The 19,304-nt window shown below is 38.2% G+C and overlaps 1 protein-coding gene across 1 annotated transcript; it reads right to left on the bottom strand.

Moving 5' to 3' along the window:
- Positions 1-16,360: 16,360 nt before the first annotated feature.
- LOC108725009 (trichohyalin) lies at positions 16,361-19,071 on the bottom strand. Its single transcript, XM_018451760.1, has 2 exons — positions 18,705-19,071; positions 16,361-17,870 (listed from the first exon to the last, which is right to left on the bottom strand). Exons 1-2 carry the CDS (start codon positions 18,979-18,981, stop codon positions 16,546-16,548), a joined length of 1,602 nt encoding a protein of 533 aa, XP_018307262.1. The 5' UTR covers positions 18,982-19,071; the 3' UTR covers positions 16,361-16,545.
- Positions 19,072-19,304: the final 233 nt, after the last annotated feature.

Below are 19,304 nucleotides of genomic sequence, written 5' to 3'. Positions count from 1 at the left end.
ACTAAAATTTAATGGCCGCAGGAGTTATCGAGCTTTAAGCCAAATTTGATTGCCATTTGATCGCGATCGACCTCGAGAGTTTTGCCGTTGTCGCGCGGTGATATATTCCACGTTCAGATAATCCCGCACGAAAGAAGGGCACCGAAAAGACGAAGAAGCACGGTGCATTTATCCTTAGTACTATAGATAATAAGATCCGATAGAGAGTGAACTGTTGCACGTTCGATATACCATACCAATCCGATCTGCACTTAATGGGATCCTTTTCGACGAAGTTTCCGGATAACGACGAAGAATAATCGTGTCGTATATTAAAGCGGACCATAAAAGCGTTAAGGGTGAAAGCGCGACGGCAGGGATGGGAGGGAAAAAATGATGAAAGTAGTTAGTATCGCTACATTTGCGGCCGGGAGAATGACTGATCATAAAAGTCTAGTGCCAGGCTGCGCAAAAAATTACATCAGGATACGTACGAGAGTAAAATTTTCTAACGCGGAAAAATGGCGTCGCGACCGATTCTCGCCTCGGCCACGGGCGATTTAAATTCACTCGTCGAAAGTACCATTTTCATTTTCAGTCAGGTAGTTCGTGCGAATAATTTATATTTTTACGTTCCATTGTCGGAAAAGTCCCCCCCCCCCCCAATTCATTTTTCTAACACGAATATATTATTTATGCATTGTAAACTACGGAAAAGCGCGTAAAATGCAAAGGGCTATTGTACGCGGCCGCGTTATTAAGACGAGTCCAGTATATCGTGTACTAAATTTTCTATGATGAATAACAATCCAATTATTGGCTTGAGTTGCGATAGTCATAATGATGATAATACGATATCGATTTTCACTGCTATCAATTACAATTTATTGGGTGTACAGCGCGAGTAATATGGATATAATATGCCTGCAGCTGTACACATGCAAGTATAATATAATGATCGATCGGAAACGCGTAACAAGCAACGGTAGTATTTGCGCGAAAAATGAATTTCACGTTCTGAGACTCGTTTTCTTCAGTATTATCGCTTCTATAAGAAGAGCTGTCGAGACAACTAAACCGCGTGTGAGATAACGAAAGTACTAAAGTTTACGCGTTCATAAAATAAACCGTCTATTTCAAAATATGATGAATACATGCAGTTTTATTGGATTTATTTAACATGCTATTTGTGCTGTTGCTAAGCACCAGCGCGACAAGCTCGCGAGAAATAAATGTGATACCTTACAGTTGTAACTTAACATTACAAGCTCTCGACACGTTTGATGTCAAGTACCTCGCGAACGTGTCAACACGACGGTTGTTAGTTATCCCTTATTTGTCTACGGTCGCGAAATTACTCCGGGCGCAAATTAGTATCCATTTCCGTTTAAACAGAAGGGTCGCTTAATTGATTTAATTGCAAGCATTCCACGTGACCCGCGCGTTACGTGCGCGCGCGCGCGCGCGCACTAGTGCCCGGCATGTAACAACGCGACAATTATTCATTATTTCGGCGTTAGTTACTGCTGCCGAATCGTTTATGGTCGCGTAATTACTCCGGGCGTAAATTAATATCCGCGCATCCGTCGGATTAAGCGCGGATGGCACGATTAATAGACGCCGTTGCGCAACTGGCGCATCTCACATCCTTGAGGATGCACAAACCTTCAGTCGCTCCCGCGATCGTTGTTGATTAATTATTACTAGCGCACAGTAATCGCGGACGCGCGCAATTACTCCAACCGACTCGGGGAATTGACATTGAATCAGTGTCGCTTTGTTAACACTCGGTTACTCTCGCTCGCTTCATATCGGGCATCTATATTAACCGATTCCCGCCGTCGCCGCGTAGCAAGATTCGATCGGATGAAAAAGTTTTTCATGCAGCCGCCTATCTCCAACGCACGTTATCTATCACGCGAATAAAAGCTGCAGCCGATGATACGTCAACCTCGCGAATCATTATTATCCATCATATCGGAACGAAAGATTCAGCTGATATTACGTCGAATCCATCTATCATTATCATCTATCAAGCGGCAAGAATTCAGCTGTCGTTATATGTATGGGATGCGAGGGCGAGAGGGTAAAAAGGGACGGCCGGTGACAGGAACGGATAGAATAGATAAATATCGGGTGACTCATTATGTAGGGCTATCCGGACATAAGTGTCGTTCGTTAGGCCTAATTGCCCTGTCGAAGTAATTAAACTCCAGTCCTTGGGCGTGTCACGCTGGAGTTTTTTGGTTTATTTCTCAAAAATGTTACTTCGTTGCCGCCGGCACCCTAATGACATGAACGCGGAGAGACGACAAGAGTCGTCCCTCGCAGAGGTATTTAATTTGTGCATCGAAATCGTACTCGTTACCCCTCGATTTTCCCATGTCGTTTCCTGGACGGTTCTTCACGAAATTAACTTCTGTCCGCATGAATGAATCGACTTGCTTATATTTCCCAGTTAATTATCTGTATGTTAGTTTCACGTAATTCGTAATTTTTCTTTCATCTTATTTTTCTTGACAATTGTACCTACAAGTTCCAAATATTTGTACTTTATCTAAATTAAACTGTTTGTTTTCGCAAGTGATCGATAATAACAATTCAGTTCCAAACATAAATTTTCTATACAATTCACAATTCATATTCGCGACTGTACATTGCGTTCCGCATAATGTGCCCTATATACAATATTATGGCATCACATTCATCAGGACATTGACGTAACCATACTCCTCAATTGCAGTGACTAATTGTAAACGGAACTACCGTGTACAATAGTCGTTTTCCAGTTGATTGGAGAACTAGATCACCACGATAGAGTGTTTCGTGCCTCGTCGAGTCTTTTATGTCACGATTCTATCTCGATTTTGATGAGAAATCAAACAAGTCGTTGGCAAATTATGCGCTACACATGTACGACACATGTTGTTTGTCCTCAGAGATGATAGAGCCGTTCATGAAATGTTAAATTGATGAAATGGAAAGAAAATATTGCTCCCTTACTTCAAAAGTAACATAACTTAAAAAAAAAGTGATTTTCGAATTATTACTATGAATAAATTAGATAAACAATATACCTCTTGAAGTAAATTAAATTGCTATTAAATTAAATTACGCGCGAAGTTGAATAAATTAATGTGTTCGGTTATCTGAAGAAAATGCAAGGAACAAAAATTATATTAAAACTCTTTTTTAGCTACTTTATTTTTTTGTTTTCCTTCAACATATAATTAGTGATTTGTTATTTGAAATTATTTTATATAATCTGTGCAAAAGCGAATATATTTCACAAAAAGAATAATTTATTTAACAATTCTTTTACATATATGACGTTTACGATTTCAACACGGGAATACCCTAATATTTCACATATCGTTCAACAAATTTATTGAACGCACTGATTTGGTTATCTCACGAAGAACTTCTGGGTACTCTAGAAATTTTTCGCGAAGATCAATAAGTCCCCTCCGACAGACAATAAGTATATTCAATGAATTCGCCGTACGACATGAGATATTAGCCTTATTTCATAGTGTATTAGGGGAGGCTCTCTCTCTAGATGCGAAAATTATACTGAAGAAATGAGAATATTTTTGCTCAGCACAATTTCCTTTCCTTTTTCCTATTTTCTTTTTCAACCGAGAATTCGATGGTTCTAGCGATCCTTTATTACAGGATTAAAAGAAGTTATCACCCAGGAAGAAACTATCGCGCAAATCATGTCCACACCGCGCAATCCGTGCTAAACATCCTGGATATCTGCCGGAGCTGTTTCACCGATACTGCAATTTCCTGTTGCTGAGTATCGTGCGTTGCCGATCGTAATATTATGCACGTGTTTTCCCCTCCCCTCCGGGATGCTCTCGTCATATGAACTAGTCTTACAGTATACGGGATATCCATGGTTACAATTAAATTGAGCTCACTCGACGAAGCGTAACTCACGTTTATGATAGTTTCGCGTGATTCGATTCCCTGCATCTACCTACCTGTGATCGATTGTAGTCCAAAGTCGGATATCTAGATCTATCTGTCCCACGGATTCCCCTCGTGCGTTCGACGATAGTGGTGGATTCGCGAGAATCGTCGCTGTTATGTTGCACACCGAACATCCCGCTCGATTACTCGTGCTTCATCGACATAACGCAATCGCGTCGCGATCGTTTCCTAATTAATTTGCGAACCGTAGGACGGAACATCGTATAACGGCGCTCCAACATCGAGTTCGACGCGATTTCAGACATGATAGCGATGATTTTATGGGCTCGTCAACGACATCGCTCGTTGTTTGCAGGCGTTAGCACGAGTTGTATAACGGGATTCGATTCGGGATAGATCTCTGATCTCCAAATTAATTCCAAGTATTAAAGAGGACATTTAGATGTATCTTTCCGTTTTACAGCATCAGAGACAAAGATATTCTCCAATATTCTTAAAATAACTGGTAAGTACATCCAAAGTTACTCGGTTATTATAGTTTACGCTAAAGCACAGAATAACGTGAATATTCATAGATACTTTCATGAAATGGTTCGAGCTAAAATAGAAGCGAATTTTTTTATCTTCAATGACATAATTACTATTTTGTTCATACAGTTTCGGAGAGTTAATTTTAATTAATAATTATTTGTACAAAACATAACTTTAGATGTAAAGAGAAAAAGAACGAGAAAGATAAAGAGAAAAAGCAACAGAGAGAGGAGCGTTTATTCGCGTTTTAAGGCGAGCCCTCTAATTGTAAGAATATATATACAAATTAAAAGTAATGTCAAGAGAAGAAGAAAAATAAAATTACAATGAATATAAAAAAAACAAGTATACAGAAAAAGTTAGTATAATGAATATAAAAAAATTAAAAAATGAGATAAAAAAGGAAAAAAAACATAAAAATAGAGAGAGAGAGAAAGAGAGAGAATTGAACTATCGGTGATTCAAGTTACTTTGTCTGTATTGTATGAAAACAATTTTCGAAATAACAAACGTTCTAATACGAGAAACGAAAAGCATAGAATGTGTAAGCATTTCTGTGCATCCGGTTTAACCGGTGATGCAGGATTAAAACATCGAATTTTCGGGCCGTACCTTGGGCGCCTGCGAGTAAAGTTAGTAAGGTTCATGGGACAATGGCCACGATTCAATATAGTGGATAAGAGTATCGCACTGGGGACATAAAAATCGAACATTTAGGACCGTCGTATTGCCCTTCTTCGGATAAGCGACGATCGTCGCCGCGCGTTCATCGTTATTTGAATAATGCATGGCCATGCATACGCCCGAGAGGGCGACCGATGGGATTAAAGCTACATCGCCGGGGGGTGAAGGACGCGGAGGGTCCACGCAGAGAGGGGCCCGCGCGGCCCCTCCTTGCGAATCGAGTATCGCATCTGAACAGCGCGGCGTGATATCCGGATGCGTTGCGATCCCGGAGTCCGGAGCTCGTGTACTCCACGTTGCTCGTTCCTGTTTGTCGTAGTCGTCCTCGTCCTCGTCCCTATCGGTCGTCTTCGTCGTCTTTGGAGCTCGCGCGCGCCGCCCACGCAGCGTGTTGAACCCCAGTCTTATGTTATGCTAATAACGCCGACAGCAGGGAACATCGTCCTCGATACTGACTGAGCCCGGATAAGATAACCCGAATCCCCGATCCTTCGGATCCCCCGGTCCTTCCGATCGTTCGGACCCCTTCTGGTAATTAAGGTACATCCGTATCGCGCGCAACCGCGGTATATGCTCATCTCTCCGTTAATCCTCTTTTCTCTATTTTCTTTTTCCATTCTTTTTTTCTTCCATTTTTTTTTCTTCTGCTTTCTGCATTTACTCGCTCGCGAGAAACTCCGCGGCGGCGACGACAACGTTTCGCCGAATCCCCACGGATTACTGTCGCAGAATGAGAGTCGAAGCATTAAGCTTGGCGATATCTTAATTGAGGCGGCCGGTTTCTCGGTGGTTGGTGTCTCGCCGTGGACAGATCGGAGAAAGAATGTAACGTCTCGGCTCACGTCTCCCGTGTTAATTAGAGGACTACGACTACAGCCATTTTTACCGAGAAAAAACGTTACTGCGTAGTTTGGGAAGATACGAAGGGAACTGCTGATTAGCGGGTTGCCGGATTGCCACCCGGGATTGCACTGTATATGTAATCGTATCATATTCATTCGATTTTGTTCTAACGATAGACCGCACATTTTGAAAATAATTATAGTAACATGATAATACATATAATAATAATAATATAATAATTGTCTGACAATTAGAACGGTATGATAATTATACGATATGGTATTAAACAAGTATTTTTAAAACTGTTGTTGATAACGTAAATTATGCATTTATAGTTTCATTTAATACGTATTAATATGTCACATAATTCAAAACAAAACCGAAAATTTAATCCCTAATGTTTGTTTATTTCTTGAATTTCGATAATATATTTTTAACAATGTCACGTAGAAATAAATATTTGTATACATATGTATCAGAACATATCTAGAGAGAGAGGATTTAGGAGGTTAAAATCCTTTCTGAATTTTTTATTCATTTTTCATTTTTAATTGCAAAAAAGTAATAATTTTATTTTTTATTTTGAGTAAGTTTTTTGCTGTCACCAAATATTCGTTTCTTCTCGTTACGATATGTAAATAACTTTTGTAATTTCCGTTATTAAAGCTTTGACAGAGTGTTAGATATATGCAAAGAAAATTTTCGAAAAATTTCTGAGTCGAAAAACAGAATATACGCTGAATATTAATGAGTATTCCATTCATAACTTACACGTTTCGTTTTTAACTGTATTTTGCCTATATTATCCTTAGAAAAAAAAAATAAAAGTTATTGTTAACAAAACTTAATAATATTATATCTTTTTCCTATTCAAAATCAGGAACGGGAAGAAGACACACATACTAAGCTCTAAAATGTCCGAAAAAGTAATTCATTGAAACAACAATAAATGTTGTTTATGTGATAACAGAAACCCCCGAAAAAAATTCTGCATATATATCAGAATTATTATATATTATTATATATGCAGAAATATATTTACGCACAAAAAATGAGCCTCCGTAACATTATAGTGACTCGTTTAGTTTGCGAGTGAGTGTACATTATTTAATATATCACTCATAGCGGCAGAATTAAGAATATTCTTGTGAAATGAGTTGTTTACTTTTCATCTATACTTAGAATTCTCACGCAAACGATCAGCGGCAACGATCATCTACGGAAAGTCGGCAATGTATCGAAGCAAATAATAGTACTCTCCGCTATCCACCTTCCTATCCATTCTCCATGTGTAGCATTGGACGCGGTGGAGTCTGAAGGGGTTACAGGATGCAATATCGGTGCAATATTGCTCGAATATATAAGGGCATCGTCTATATGGTGGCGGCGCCCGCCGAAACGACGAAGCGCGATACCGCAAACTGTTTCTATAACTCACTGTGAGAAAGGAAGAAGGGAAGATAACAGGGATACTATTCTCCTTATACCGAAAGGTTCATCGCAACGGCAGTGCGTCTTGCGACCGAGGTTGTTAACCCTGCAAAGAATTCAAATTCAATCGATGGTACACTAAAAAAAAAATTTACTAAATCTTAATATATTTTTTTTAATAGTATTAAATAAACATTTACTTACAATAAATGAATATTTACTCAAGAAAAACATGACAGTTAAATCAAATTAATGGTTTTTATATCAAATAAATATATATTTACATTTAATAAATATTTACTTAACTACACAGAGAAAAAGATTTCTTTGAATTTAATAAATTTTATTTCCAAATAAATTTGTTATTTGGAATGGTCTAAACAAACCAATGTTTAAATCAATAAATGCGATTGTTTGAATTTGATTGTTTGAAACAATGTATATCTTTGTCTTAAATACATTATTTGTTTGAACAGATAATGTCTATCTTCGGCATTCGCGTGATCAAATTGTACTGCACAAACATAATTAATATAGCATATGGTGCTGTTCGTTTAATTCTGTTGTTAGACGTATAAGCGTAATTTCGTATAAGACATTTTCGTAATTTCGGCCAAACAATGGTTGTTCTAAGAAGGCAATTATTTGCATGGACTTTTATCATAATCTCTACCATAACCTCTATCAACATATTTTTCAAAATTTGTTTCATTAATTTGTCAAATAATTTGTTTCATTGTGTGTATTCATTGTAACCAAATAATATTTGATTGAAAGATATTACTTCAAATAATAATGTTATTTCTGTCAAACAATAGAGGTTTCTTGAATGAAACAACAAAATTTTTATTCAAACAAATAATATTTTGTACAAGCATATGTTGTTTCAATAAAACAAATTTTAGTTAAATAAAACTAGGAATACTAAATCCAAAGAAACCTTTTTCCCTGTGTATTCAAAATATTTATTGAGATTTAGTATTTCTTTTCAGTAACATTAAAGTATCAGAAAGAATATGCAGCTCATTTTTCATCTAGAAAAACACAATCTATATACATTATTATCTATATTATTATAACTCTATTATTTTGCATTTTATTTTAATTATGATAAAAGCAAGTGAGTGTTAAAAAGAAAAATCGAAAATGTTTCAACCATTAAGATCAAACCTATATATTTTTATTATAACGAAATTAGAAATTTATTATGGAGGCAAAGTAAATGCATGCAGTTAAGTCTTCGAAAACAACAAATTTATAAAATTCTCTAGAAAAAGAAATATACGTAGAATAATTCCATGTTAAAGTACTTTGCAACTTGAAAATATTTTCAGGTACGTTTTCATTAACGTTATTTTAACTATCATTTTATTTAAAGTGTAAAATTCCAACTAATTAAAAACTTTTCCAATATGTCAAACTAATTAAAATCACATTGCCTTTTATTACAAAAATAGATTCCATTTTCTATGAATGTTATCACAGGAATGATATTCATTTACAACGAGCAAAGTAGAGAATAATGATCAATTGTTCGAATCTATAAACCGGGCGTGTCAACGTCCCTGAGCTTAGCATTTCAGAATTAATATTATATCCTTTAACAACACCGGCCGCGAGTTCGACGCCGCCCACGTCACATACGCGGCAGATGGAGCATAGAATCGAGCGTACACAAGTCCTTCCATCCTGTCCCGCTTCTCTCTCCGTTGTCGGACGATATCTCCTCAAGGAGACTCTTTGTGCGCGCGTGCATGTGTACAGCCTGGCATTCCCATCGATTGCATAATATCGCCGTCTTTCCGATAAATAGAATGTCGGAAGCGAACCGAAGGCTACCGCCCTTGATTCCCCGCTTGATCGTAACGGTTCTCAGCAGAACCCAGCACCGCGAACGTTAACCACGAATTTATTCCCGGCGCGGTACGGCGCGTTACAGCGCGCCCGGCCGAAAAAGAAAATCGATTTCGGGTCGTGCCCGTGCGTATTGAAAATTCATCCAACGAACGACGGAGACCGGTGGTCGGGCTCTATCGTTGCCAAGTCAGCGCCCTATCCGTTGTAATTGCGTCGGTTAGCCCGATTACGCGAGCGGAGCGGAGGTGACCGGTTCGCTGATTTCACGCCGATGATTTGTGCGATCGTATAGTGATCCATCAATCGATCGATTGGGGCACGCAAGAGAGCTTTTCCACATTTTTTCCCCCGAGACGTTACCTCGATCGATCGCGATCGTGACGATCATCGTAATTTGTTGGGTCCTGCGCGCCAGGACCCGTACTATATGTTCAATCGGAACAAATTTCGACTAGCTAGTTTCCAGGCTAGGGTAGCCCGGTGCAAATGCGCGATCGCGATCGAACGCTGCGCTTTGTCGTTTTATGCGCGTTTATCACTTACGTTACCGGCACGAATCGCGTATTTTCTCAACGCAAACGCTTCATCGGCGGATCAAGCGGAACGTTTATGTTTCCCGAGAGAAACGGCTTGCCGGTTGTGTTTTCATTAGCGGCTCGTATAATGTTATTTAACCGAACTTGAGATATTCTCTTTGCTTTTAAGTACGTCTTTTTGTTTCACTTGCTTCTTAGTCGATCGAATCGTTATAATGATGGTATAATATAATATTCTCTCTCTCTCTCTCTCTCTCTCTCTCTCTTTCTTTCTCTTTGAATACGTAATAGCGAAATGTTTCATAATTGGTTTTAACATAATTATGTGGAGAAAAAATATTATTAAAATACAGATCGACATGTATTTATCAAATTAATATTAATATTTAATTTGCATATGTGCATATTTATATATAATCATTGCTCATGCAGGTATAACGACAATGACGAATGCATACAGCAGCATTTTACAGTTTTGCATGGATAGTTATCATATTTTCTGATATTTTAAAATATCATTATTGATTTTATGATTGTACAAATGTATGTAATAGCGCAGGATCCGACCTCTTGCTCTATCGAGTCTAAATTTGATGCTGCAAATGAAAAATAATACTTTCAACGAGCTGTCGCTTGTTGTCAGCCGGCGTACGTGTCTAATCAAAGGACGGTCGAAAACATTCCATCCACTTTTTAAACAGCGAGCCGAATTTGCACGACTATGCCGCTATGTTTAACTAACCCGAAACCTCAAATTACCATCCGGCTTGCTGGCCGTCCTCATGAACTCGTGCGAACCATCAAGTCGCCGACATATGCCTGCAATCACGAATTGTCCACCGACGCGTGCACTTCTGCATGCACGCATTCTGACGCACTCTGTCGCACTTTAGTGTTCGCGGGCGTACACTGAGCGAATTTGCGGTTGATAGTGCGGTCGGGTCTTCCCCAACAGTTTCGAGAATAGAACATTTCGTTGTACGTTACGTATCAGGAAAACTAAAAAATTAAAAAAAAAGCGTATTTTCCGTAAACATCTTAAATACTAAAAGTAGACGTAGAGTTTGCATGATGCAAGTTTTACTTGATTTTCAATGCATAATTTGTGATGTTTGCGATGTAAAGTTTACCTCACTATACGAGAATTTCCCTAAGTGCACGGTAGTAACTTAAGATATAATGTTTACAAGAATATGAAAGAGAGAGAGAGAGAGAGAGCAGACAGCACACTCTCTTTAGCTATAATAATATATAGGAGATATAAAATTAAATATATGAAACGCGTATCTAAATGGCAGAGTATCTAAATGGTTTATTAAAAACATTTTAAAAGCGATTAATTATGAACGAGTAAACGCGACAGTGATAAATAGCTAGCGTTTCCCCGAGAATCATCAAAAATTAGCTTGATTAAATCTAAATGCTCGCACTTATAATCGCTCGTTCGCAATTGATGTGAGATGTAAGTACATTTCTGTAATTATTTACATAACATGTTATATAAATTTTTTATATAATTCTGTTCTTTTAAGAAAGTAGAAACATATAAAATACACAAGATTTTCTTTTTTTAGAGAGGGGAAGAAAAAAGAATGTAATGATACATCTCTCTTTAAGTAGACAAATTATATTGGCTTTTGCCGATTTCGTGGTCTATCGCGAATTCCAAATGGTTCGCAGAGGGAGCCCTCAAATTAAGCTCGGCTTAAGCCGTAATCTTACATTAGAGCCGTGACTATTTCCTGCCTATCAGTGTACCCGACGAACTGCCGCTCGTACGTTATAAATCATCTTTCATCTTTTCCCCTGCCTGTGTCGTGACAATTCACCGTCGGCCCAGTGAGCGAGAACCGTACACGAGAATCATTTTATTGCCGCGTGTATTTTATCGAAATTTCTATGGTGCACCGCGACGAGGTTGTTGAAATCAGGCTTATCATCATAAATACAGGAATACCCGTGAAAAGCGACAATCTCCGCTGCCACGCGCGGCCACGGCGGCGTAACATTAATCTACGTCGCTGATGATAGGATATGACACGCCTCCGAGTGTACTAATGCTTCCTATGGAGCTTTCAGGAAAAGAGATGAAAAAAAGGAAAATTCGAAAAACTTTTCTAAAAATAGCCCGGACACGCTCCACGCTTGTCAATTCCACGAACAGCATCGACTCACGGGGATTCGACGCGTTGCGTTTATTAATTAACCCTTTCGATATGCTTTAACGCTCTGAAGCGTAACGGTTCCGAGGGTTGTCCGGATTTTTCAAACTTTTCTGCTTTAAAGTAAAGAAGAAACTTTTCTCAATCTACTTCCTTAAGAAATTGATACTTTGAATTCTTGACTAAAATAGGTTAAAACTACACGCGCTAAATTTTCGTTACTGTGAATTTTACGACTAAAATTACAAAGAAATTCTCTCTGCAATATATATATATATATCTGCTTTTTGTTGAGTTAGTATGTATTATGTAATTAACTAATAATGCAAATATGTACTTTCAATTAAATTGTATAATCATTGATTATTTAATGAACAGATTAATTATTTACTTTTTTCAATATTAACAATAAATGTTTCGAACAAACTAAGTAGCGATTTAAAATTATAAATAAAAATTGAAATAATAATAATTATTATACATATTATTTCTTCTTAAAATAAAAGTAAAATGTTCTATTATAATTGCAAACTGTAAAATTGAATTTTGAAAAGTGAAAAATATTATGAAAAATATAATATATTACCTACATTATTATTGATTGTAAAAATTTAATAACACAGCAAAATTTTTTATAATAGTAATATTATGTATCGTTTTATCATTTTTCTATTACAAAACGATTGCACATTTTTTTAACGAAATAATAAATTTTGCTGTGTTATTAAATAATAAATTTTGCTGTGTTATTAAAATTTATAATTTTATATCTGAAAAATTTTTTAAAACATTGAAAATGATTATAAACAAAGTAGTCAAAAAGTAATATAAAATACTTTACACACACTTTACTTACAACTTTACCACACAAACTATGTAAAGTATTTTATATTACTTTTTGACTACTTTGTTTATAATCATTTTCAATGTTTTAAAAAATCTTTCAGATATATAAAATTATAAATTTTTTTATCTTATAATTAACAATAAATGCAATAATATTATAACGTGGATCTGTTTGTTGAGTCAAACAGTCCCTTTTGTTTTCGCTTTAAGAATATATTAACTTTATGCTCAATTAGAGGAACAATGCGTATTATTGAATTAATATTTTCATTGATTACCCAACCTGGCATTAAAATCAATTTAACGCTGGCGATTTTTAAATGGTACTGAGTGGAAAACCGATAAGCAGTCCGCTTTTCCTCCACCTTACCATACAAAAAGCACCGATCCGAAGAGTATCGGTACTTATCGGTCGTTAATTCTCATCAAGCGCACCCTCAGTGAAGGTCCCATCATTTCATCGTGTGGCAGAACTTTTGGTCACAAGGATTTACATCGAGCCCTTTTTCCGCCGATCTCTTTGGCTCGTGTACCTATCATGAACGGCATAGCGGTAGAATAAATTAATTCCGATGACTCTCGACAGTTCACGCAATCGAAATCCCACTATTTCCTCTCGCGAGACCCGTCCGCAAGCGACTCTCCGTCTGACAGACGCGTTTATCGGGAGACGGATGCGCGCATTTCCAGTGGCAGGCATTCGCGGTCACCGAGGTGTGCGGAATGCGCGTGTGGGCGTCCAACGCGACCACTGCCGGAGGTAGGGGTTGGAGACTTACCGATGCGGTGATTGATAACGTTATCGATCATTGTGCCCTGAAGCTTGGACGCGTCCGCGTCGACGGATAACGTTGGATTACGCCACCGGCGTAACGCTATATAGGGAGACGGGTAAGAGACACTCCTCTCCGGGTGACGAGACGCACGACGAAGCGTAGCACGGGACGACTCGCCCTCATCGAGGGGGATGCTTGGCTGGAGCGAGGGAGGGAGCGGGAGGAGAGAGAGAGAAAGTGTGTGGGAGGCGGCGGTAGTGGAGTATAAAAGACGTCCGTAGCAAAAACTGTGAAGCGCTCTGTAGAATTTTCAATAAGGCGGGGTCGGAAGAAGAAGATTAATGCAATGCCGCCGGGGGACCTTAGGAGACGACAGCGACATGACTGTCAAAAGAACATCCCTGGAGGCAGAGTCCATTCGCTCTCTTGCAGCAGCACAACCCTCTCCGTTTTCACTCTCTCTTTCTCTCTTCCGTTTTCTTCTTTTCTCATCGTTGGCCTTCTGTCTTTCCTTCTGTCTTCTGCCTCTTCGTTTCTTCGCCAACCCCGATTCTCTTTGCCCTTTTCCTTCTCTCGTTCACCTCATTGTTCTCCCTCTTTATCTTTCCTCTGTTTTCCAACTAACCTTGTCTACTGATAATCGCTGTATATATGTGCAGGTGCACCACCCATGTCTTCGGACCAACCAAGTGAAATAATTTAGAAAGGTAAAAAAATCTGTACAACAGCGGGCACTCGCCTCCGATCCGACCAGACTCGACTCGACTTCGATCAGAACTTCGGCGACCTCTTACGTGAATCTCAAAGCCCGAGTCAATCAGTAAGCGCGCCAAGTCAAGCCAACCCTCCAACCTCTGGGGTGAATCCCGAGACAAACTGCGCTGTCTAGCCAGCAGTGTTCGATCAATCACGAACGGGTCGTCTACAGTATTAAGCTGACGTGCGTATTCATACACGCACGCATCCACATCATTGGGGAACACGCAACGAGTACCACCAAGTGCTTGACGATGCGAGAAAAAGATTGACAGACACTCCCGGGTGAAATCGCGCTGAAGAAAAGAGAGAGGCGGATATCTATTCACTATTATGGCGAGACTCGATTCGAACGGAAAGAGTTTTGAATTGCGAATTCACTTTTTAACTCTGCACTATTCGTGTTGTAAATTTTATTACATCGCTTTGTGACCAATTTTGCAAAATTGATGTTCACGTTTAGGGAACAATTCGTCATCGGATACACGCGCGTGAAATTAGTTATCCTGTCAGAGATATTTGGCAGCATATATTTTTCTTAACCAGTCCAAAGTGCCACAAACTGATGAAACGTGATCTCGCTTGTCTGCATTTAACGAAGATTTATTTAAACGCTGGCTATCATACGCGCGCGAATACAATTACGGCGTAAATCCCGATTCAATGCGCGTCGCGCATTTTAATGTAATATATGTACATACGTTTCATTTGGGGAAGATATCGCGGGGGTATTATAGCGTGCAAAATATCTCGTAATATGGAAATAACCACGTTCATTTAAGTCTTCATCGTAATTTCGCCTGTCATATTAAAACGCGCCTACGAAGTCATCAAAATATATCGCTCGTAAATTTTTTGTATCAAATTTCCTTTGAGATGAACGATGAGATTTGGATAATTGTTGCTGTCTGATCCTGTACATTAAGTTGCCACGTTTCTGTCGATAAACATGTACCGCTTCAGCAGCCCATGTTGCTGGATCCTGCAGCATCCGACGGATGGTAGAAGCAGAGAACATTGAGAGAAGAGCCTTTGGTACGAGCGCCAACTACAGGTCGAATTACACGTGAGAAATATTTTTTCGATCGGCATAATCACGTTTGAGAGGAAAGGGAAGAATTGTATATATTTTGTTATTATTTTCAATCCTGCGCGACATATAGACCATTTAATAATTTTTCTTATTAATTTTTCTTATTAATTTTAGTCAATATTTTATTTCAAAATAGATATACAAAAATAATGCATTAGATTTTACTTGCAATTTTACTACAAAAATATCATAAAGATATTTTTATCAAGTTAACAATTAATAGAGGCATTAAATGTAATATATCATGGAGTTGTATTTCTGTATTGCGAATGCAATATTCTACAATTTAGAAGTTTTAAGAAATAAATAGATTACGAATACTATCGATTCTTTACTAATGGCTTTTTATTACGATATAGTTCCAAAAAAAATATCGTTATTAAATATAAATTTATAAAATTATATTTATGTATAATAAAATAAAAAAAAAGTGCTACACAAATTACATATATTGTATTAATGTACGTATTATATTTGTATATTTTATCTCAAAAAGATCATTAAACACACAACAGAATATTAATAAGTTTGAATAAATGTACTGGAGAATAAATGATTAATTAACGATTATCGACCAATTAAGTTTGGTACCTTTGAATGTCATTAAATTTACATGAAATATGTACTACTTAATTAGTGGTTAAAGAAGAATATTAAAATTAATTAATACCTATGTTCTAATTAAAAGATATAATAAAAACATAAAATTATATTATTAAAATATGATTAAGAAAAAGATATAATTATATTATTTTGTACGGTTACAGAAAAGAACACAAAGAAAAAAGGATGAAAATATCATGTCATATTACATCTATAATTTTAAAAGTTACATCATTTTAATATTTTAATATGAGGATTAATTATTGTATACGTTCATAATTTTTATATTTTTTATAAAAGATCTTGCATCTTGATATCCTAAATTTCTACCAACTTATCTTACATCTCTATCGCTACAAATTTAGCGATCGCTCACTGATTGATTGATTATTCAGCGGTCTACCTCTGGCTCTTTACATAATTCCCGCGTACCGACAAACTGGAGAAGTAACTTACAAGGGTGAAGACAGATACGCCTGGTAACTTATCAGCATCTCTTAACACGTCAGTTACGCGGAAGTTAAAGTTGGAGGACAACGTCCTTCCTTCTCCTTCAAGGACTCCTTCAGTAGGGCTTTAAACGGATGCGGCGTAATACTCTCAGAAACATTCAACAGCTCGTCCATGAACCTCTGATTTTCCTCCGCCTGTCTCTTCATCTCGGCCTGGTGGTACTGTCGCTCCTCCTCTAATTCGTGGCGTCTCGTCGTTTCGACGCATCTCTGCTGCTCCTTGAGCTGCAGTCCGTATCGAAGCGCTTTTTCTCTGTTCTCCTTCTGTTCCATCGCAGTCAAAACGGCGTCCATCTCGATCTGTCTTTCGAGCATCTCTCGCTCCTCTATTTTCAATTGTCGTTCTCGCTCCTCCGCTTCCTGTCGCATCATCAGCTGTTCCTCCCGACCGCGAAGAACTTCCTGCGTGGCACGCCGGCGAATTTCCTTGAATTTCTTCAACTCGAGCTCGCGTCTTGCTTCGATGTCCTTGTGCGAGTGCCGAATGATGGCTTCCATCTCAAGATTCCGTTTGACCTCCTCCTGCTTCAAGTCTTCTAGATACTTAAGATAGGAGTCTAATTCTGTACGAAGGGCCACGGTGTCCTGTTTCGCACGAGCATTCTCCTTAGCCAATTCTTCTTCGGCCAAAGTTATGAATATGCGATCCACCATGGCTTCCTCGTGAGCACGTTTGGCGACGAAGTTCTTTGTCGTCAGGATTTGCTCCTCGAGTTCCTTCTTCAACTTTTCCCGCTTTTGCCTTTCCATCTCGAGATTCTTTAACTCCGCTCGATGCATATCCTCGTATAGCCGCTTCAGATGCTCCTGTTCGTCTCTCTTAACTCGCTTCTTCTCGTCTTCCAGCGCCAACTTGTCTGCCACTTGCTTGGCTAAAGTGGACACCGTTTCTTGCTGGGCTAAGGTTCGTCTCTCCGACTCCTCTGTCTCTTTGTGCCTCTTCACTTCAGACTCCCTCAGCATTATCTCGTGCCAGACAGTGTCCAGCTCCTTCTCCGCCAATCTCTCTGCTTCATTGCTCGCCATCTGTGCCACGTTACATTGCTTCGCATCAATCGTGCATCTTCTGGACAATTCTTGCTTAATATCTGGACATGAGGTTAGATATTGTTGCATCTGTTTGGCAGCTACCATCGCTTTGTGTTCTTCATCGTGCCGTTTCTTCAACTCTTCTGTTCTCGCAAGTATCTCTTCGAATCGGGCACATTCATTCTGCCGCGCCACCTCCGTGATCTCTCTCATTAGATTCGTCTCTTCGCTCGATACGAGATCGTGTAACTTCTCCCTACGCGTTTGTAGATTCTCCTCATACGCCGACATATCTGGAGATTAGTCGTTGTCGTGTTAATGGCTGGTAATTAGCCTAGTTCAGGGAGTCTCATTACATAAGGGGAATGATGTATCCGAGTGGACATACCGGTGGTATCTGAGTGGACATGACTCATACGTGATGGTTGAAATTAAATGAAAAATGAATTGATACTTCTGAAGAGAGAGAAAGGGGGAAAGGGGGAGCTATTTAATTTTACTTTTTATCGTAATTCTTTAAAAATCTAACATTAATTTATTTTGTCAGAGAGAAAGAGAGAGAGAGAGAGAGAGAGAGATTGATTGTATACATCTTAATTAATTATAAGTAAAAATTAGATCAATAAGAATAAATCAAATGACAGAAATAATAGAGTCCTATTTTGATTCGAAGCGGAATATAAAAGCGCTTAATTATATTCGTATGCAAATTTGCAATCTGTGATGTTATTTTCAGCTTTAATTTATGATTGCATTTTGAATCCGACAAATCGAATTGTCATGCAGTTTATAGAATTGAAAGAATGTATTTGCAAATTTACATATGAATATTATTAAGCACCAAGAGCTTCGATCGAAAATAGGATTCTTTCTGTTCGTTACATGGTATCTTAATCAATTTTGCAAAATTAACTCTACTAATAAGTATTCAATATTACTCTATCATATAAACAATTGAAAATTATATATACAACATATTTATTCATAATACTGTAACTAGAACGTCTACAGATTTTTTTTAAAGAAATGTTTTATCTTCTCCTCATCTATCTTTTACTTCTATTTAAGTTTTCTTAAAAAAAGTGTAAGTGTAATAAAGAAAACCACATCAATGCCCGCATTAATACCTTGTTGGACTCGTTGGCGAAGATTCTTGTTTCTGATTTTCCGATCAGTTTCTTTCTTGAACTCCAGAGTTTTAAGTAACTGGTTGTACTCCCTCTTTTCCTCTTCTGTGCCTTCGAAGATAGATCTATCCGAGTCATGATGCTTTACAATGCGGCAACTTTTGCGTTCGCGCAACTTGTGCCCGTAAGATATATTTGCCGTGCCGGGAACGTCAATGGGATACTTCCTCGCTTTGGGTAAACTACATTGTACTTTAGGTAAAGGGATCAAACTCATCTTTAGAGTTAACCATTAAAAAATAACGAAACAAAACTTCAGAAAGAGATTGGCGAACGTTCTTCATGAACAACATTAACACGTGCGAGAAATCCGATAATGTGCGTGTTTCATCAGCTCGTTCATGATGGAAGTGGAATCTGGTTCCACTTCCATCATGAGGTCGTTTGCAGTCATGGTTGCTATGACAATGCGCATTTATCGAATTAATATTTTTGGGCTGTGCTGTGGTTCGATTTACGCTCACAACGCCCGTGAGAATTATTTATCCTTGTTTGACATTCGATAAACAACAAAGATGAAATGATCCCAATTCCCAAGAG

This window comes from Mycetomoellerius zeteki, unplaced genomic scaffold (assembly GCF_001594055.1).
Source record: "Mycetomoellerius zeteki isolate Tzet28-1 unplaced genomic scaffold, Tzet1.0 scaffold321, whole genome shotgun sequence".
NCBI classification, from domain to species: Eukaryota; Metazoa; Arthropoda; class Insecta; order Hymenoptera; family Formicidae; genus Mycetomoellerius; species Mycetomoellerius zeteki.
The sequence above is the reverse complement of the archived record's forward strand: the minus strand, read 5'-3'. Positions and strand labels throughout refer to the sequence as shown.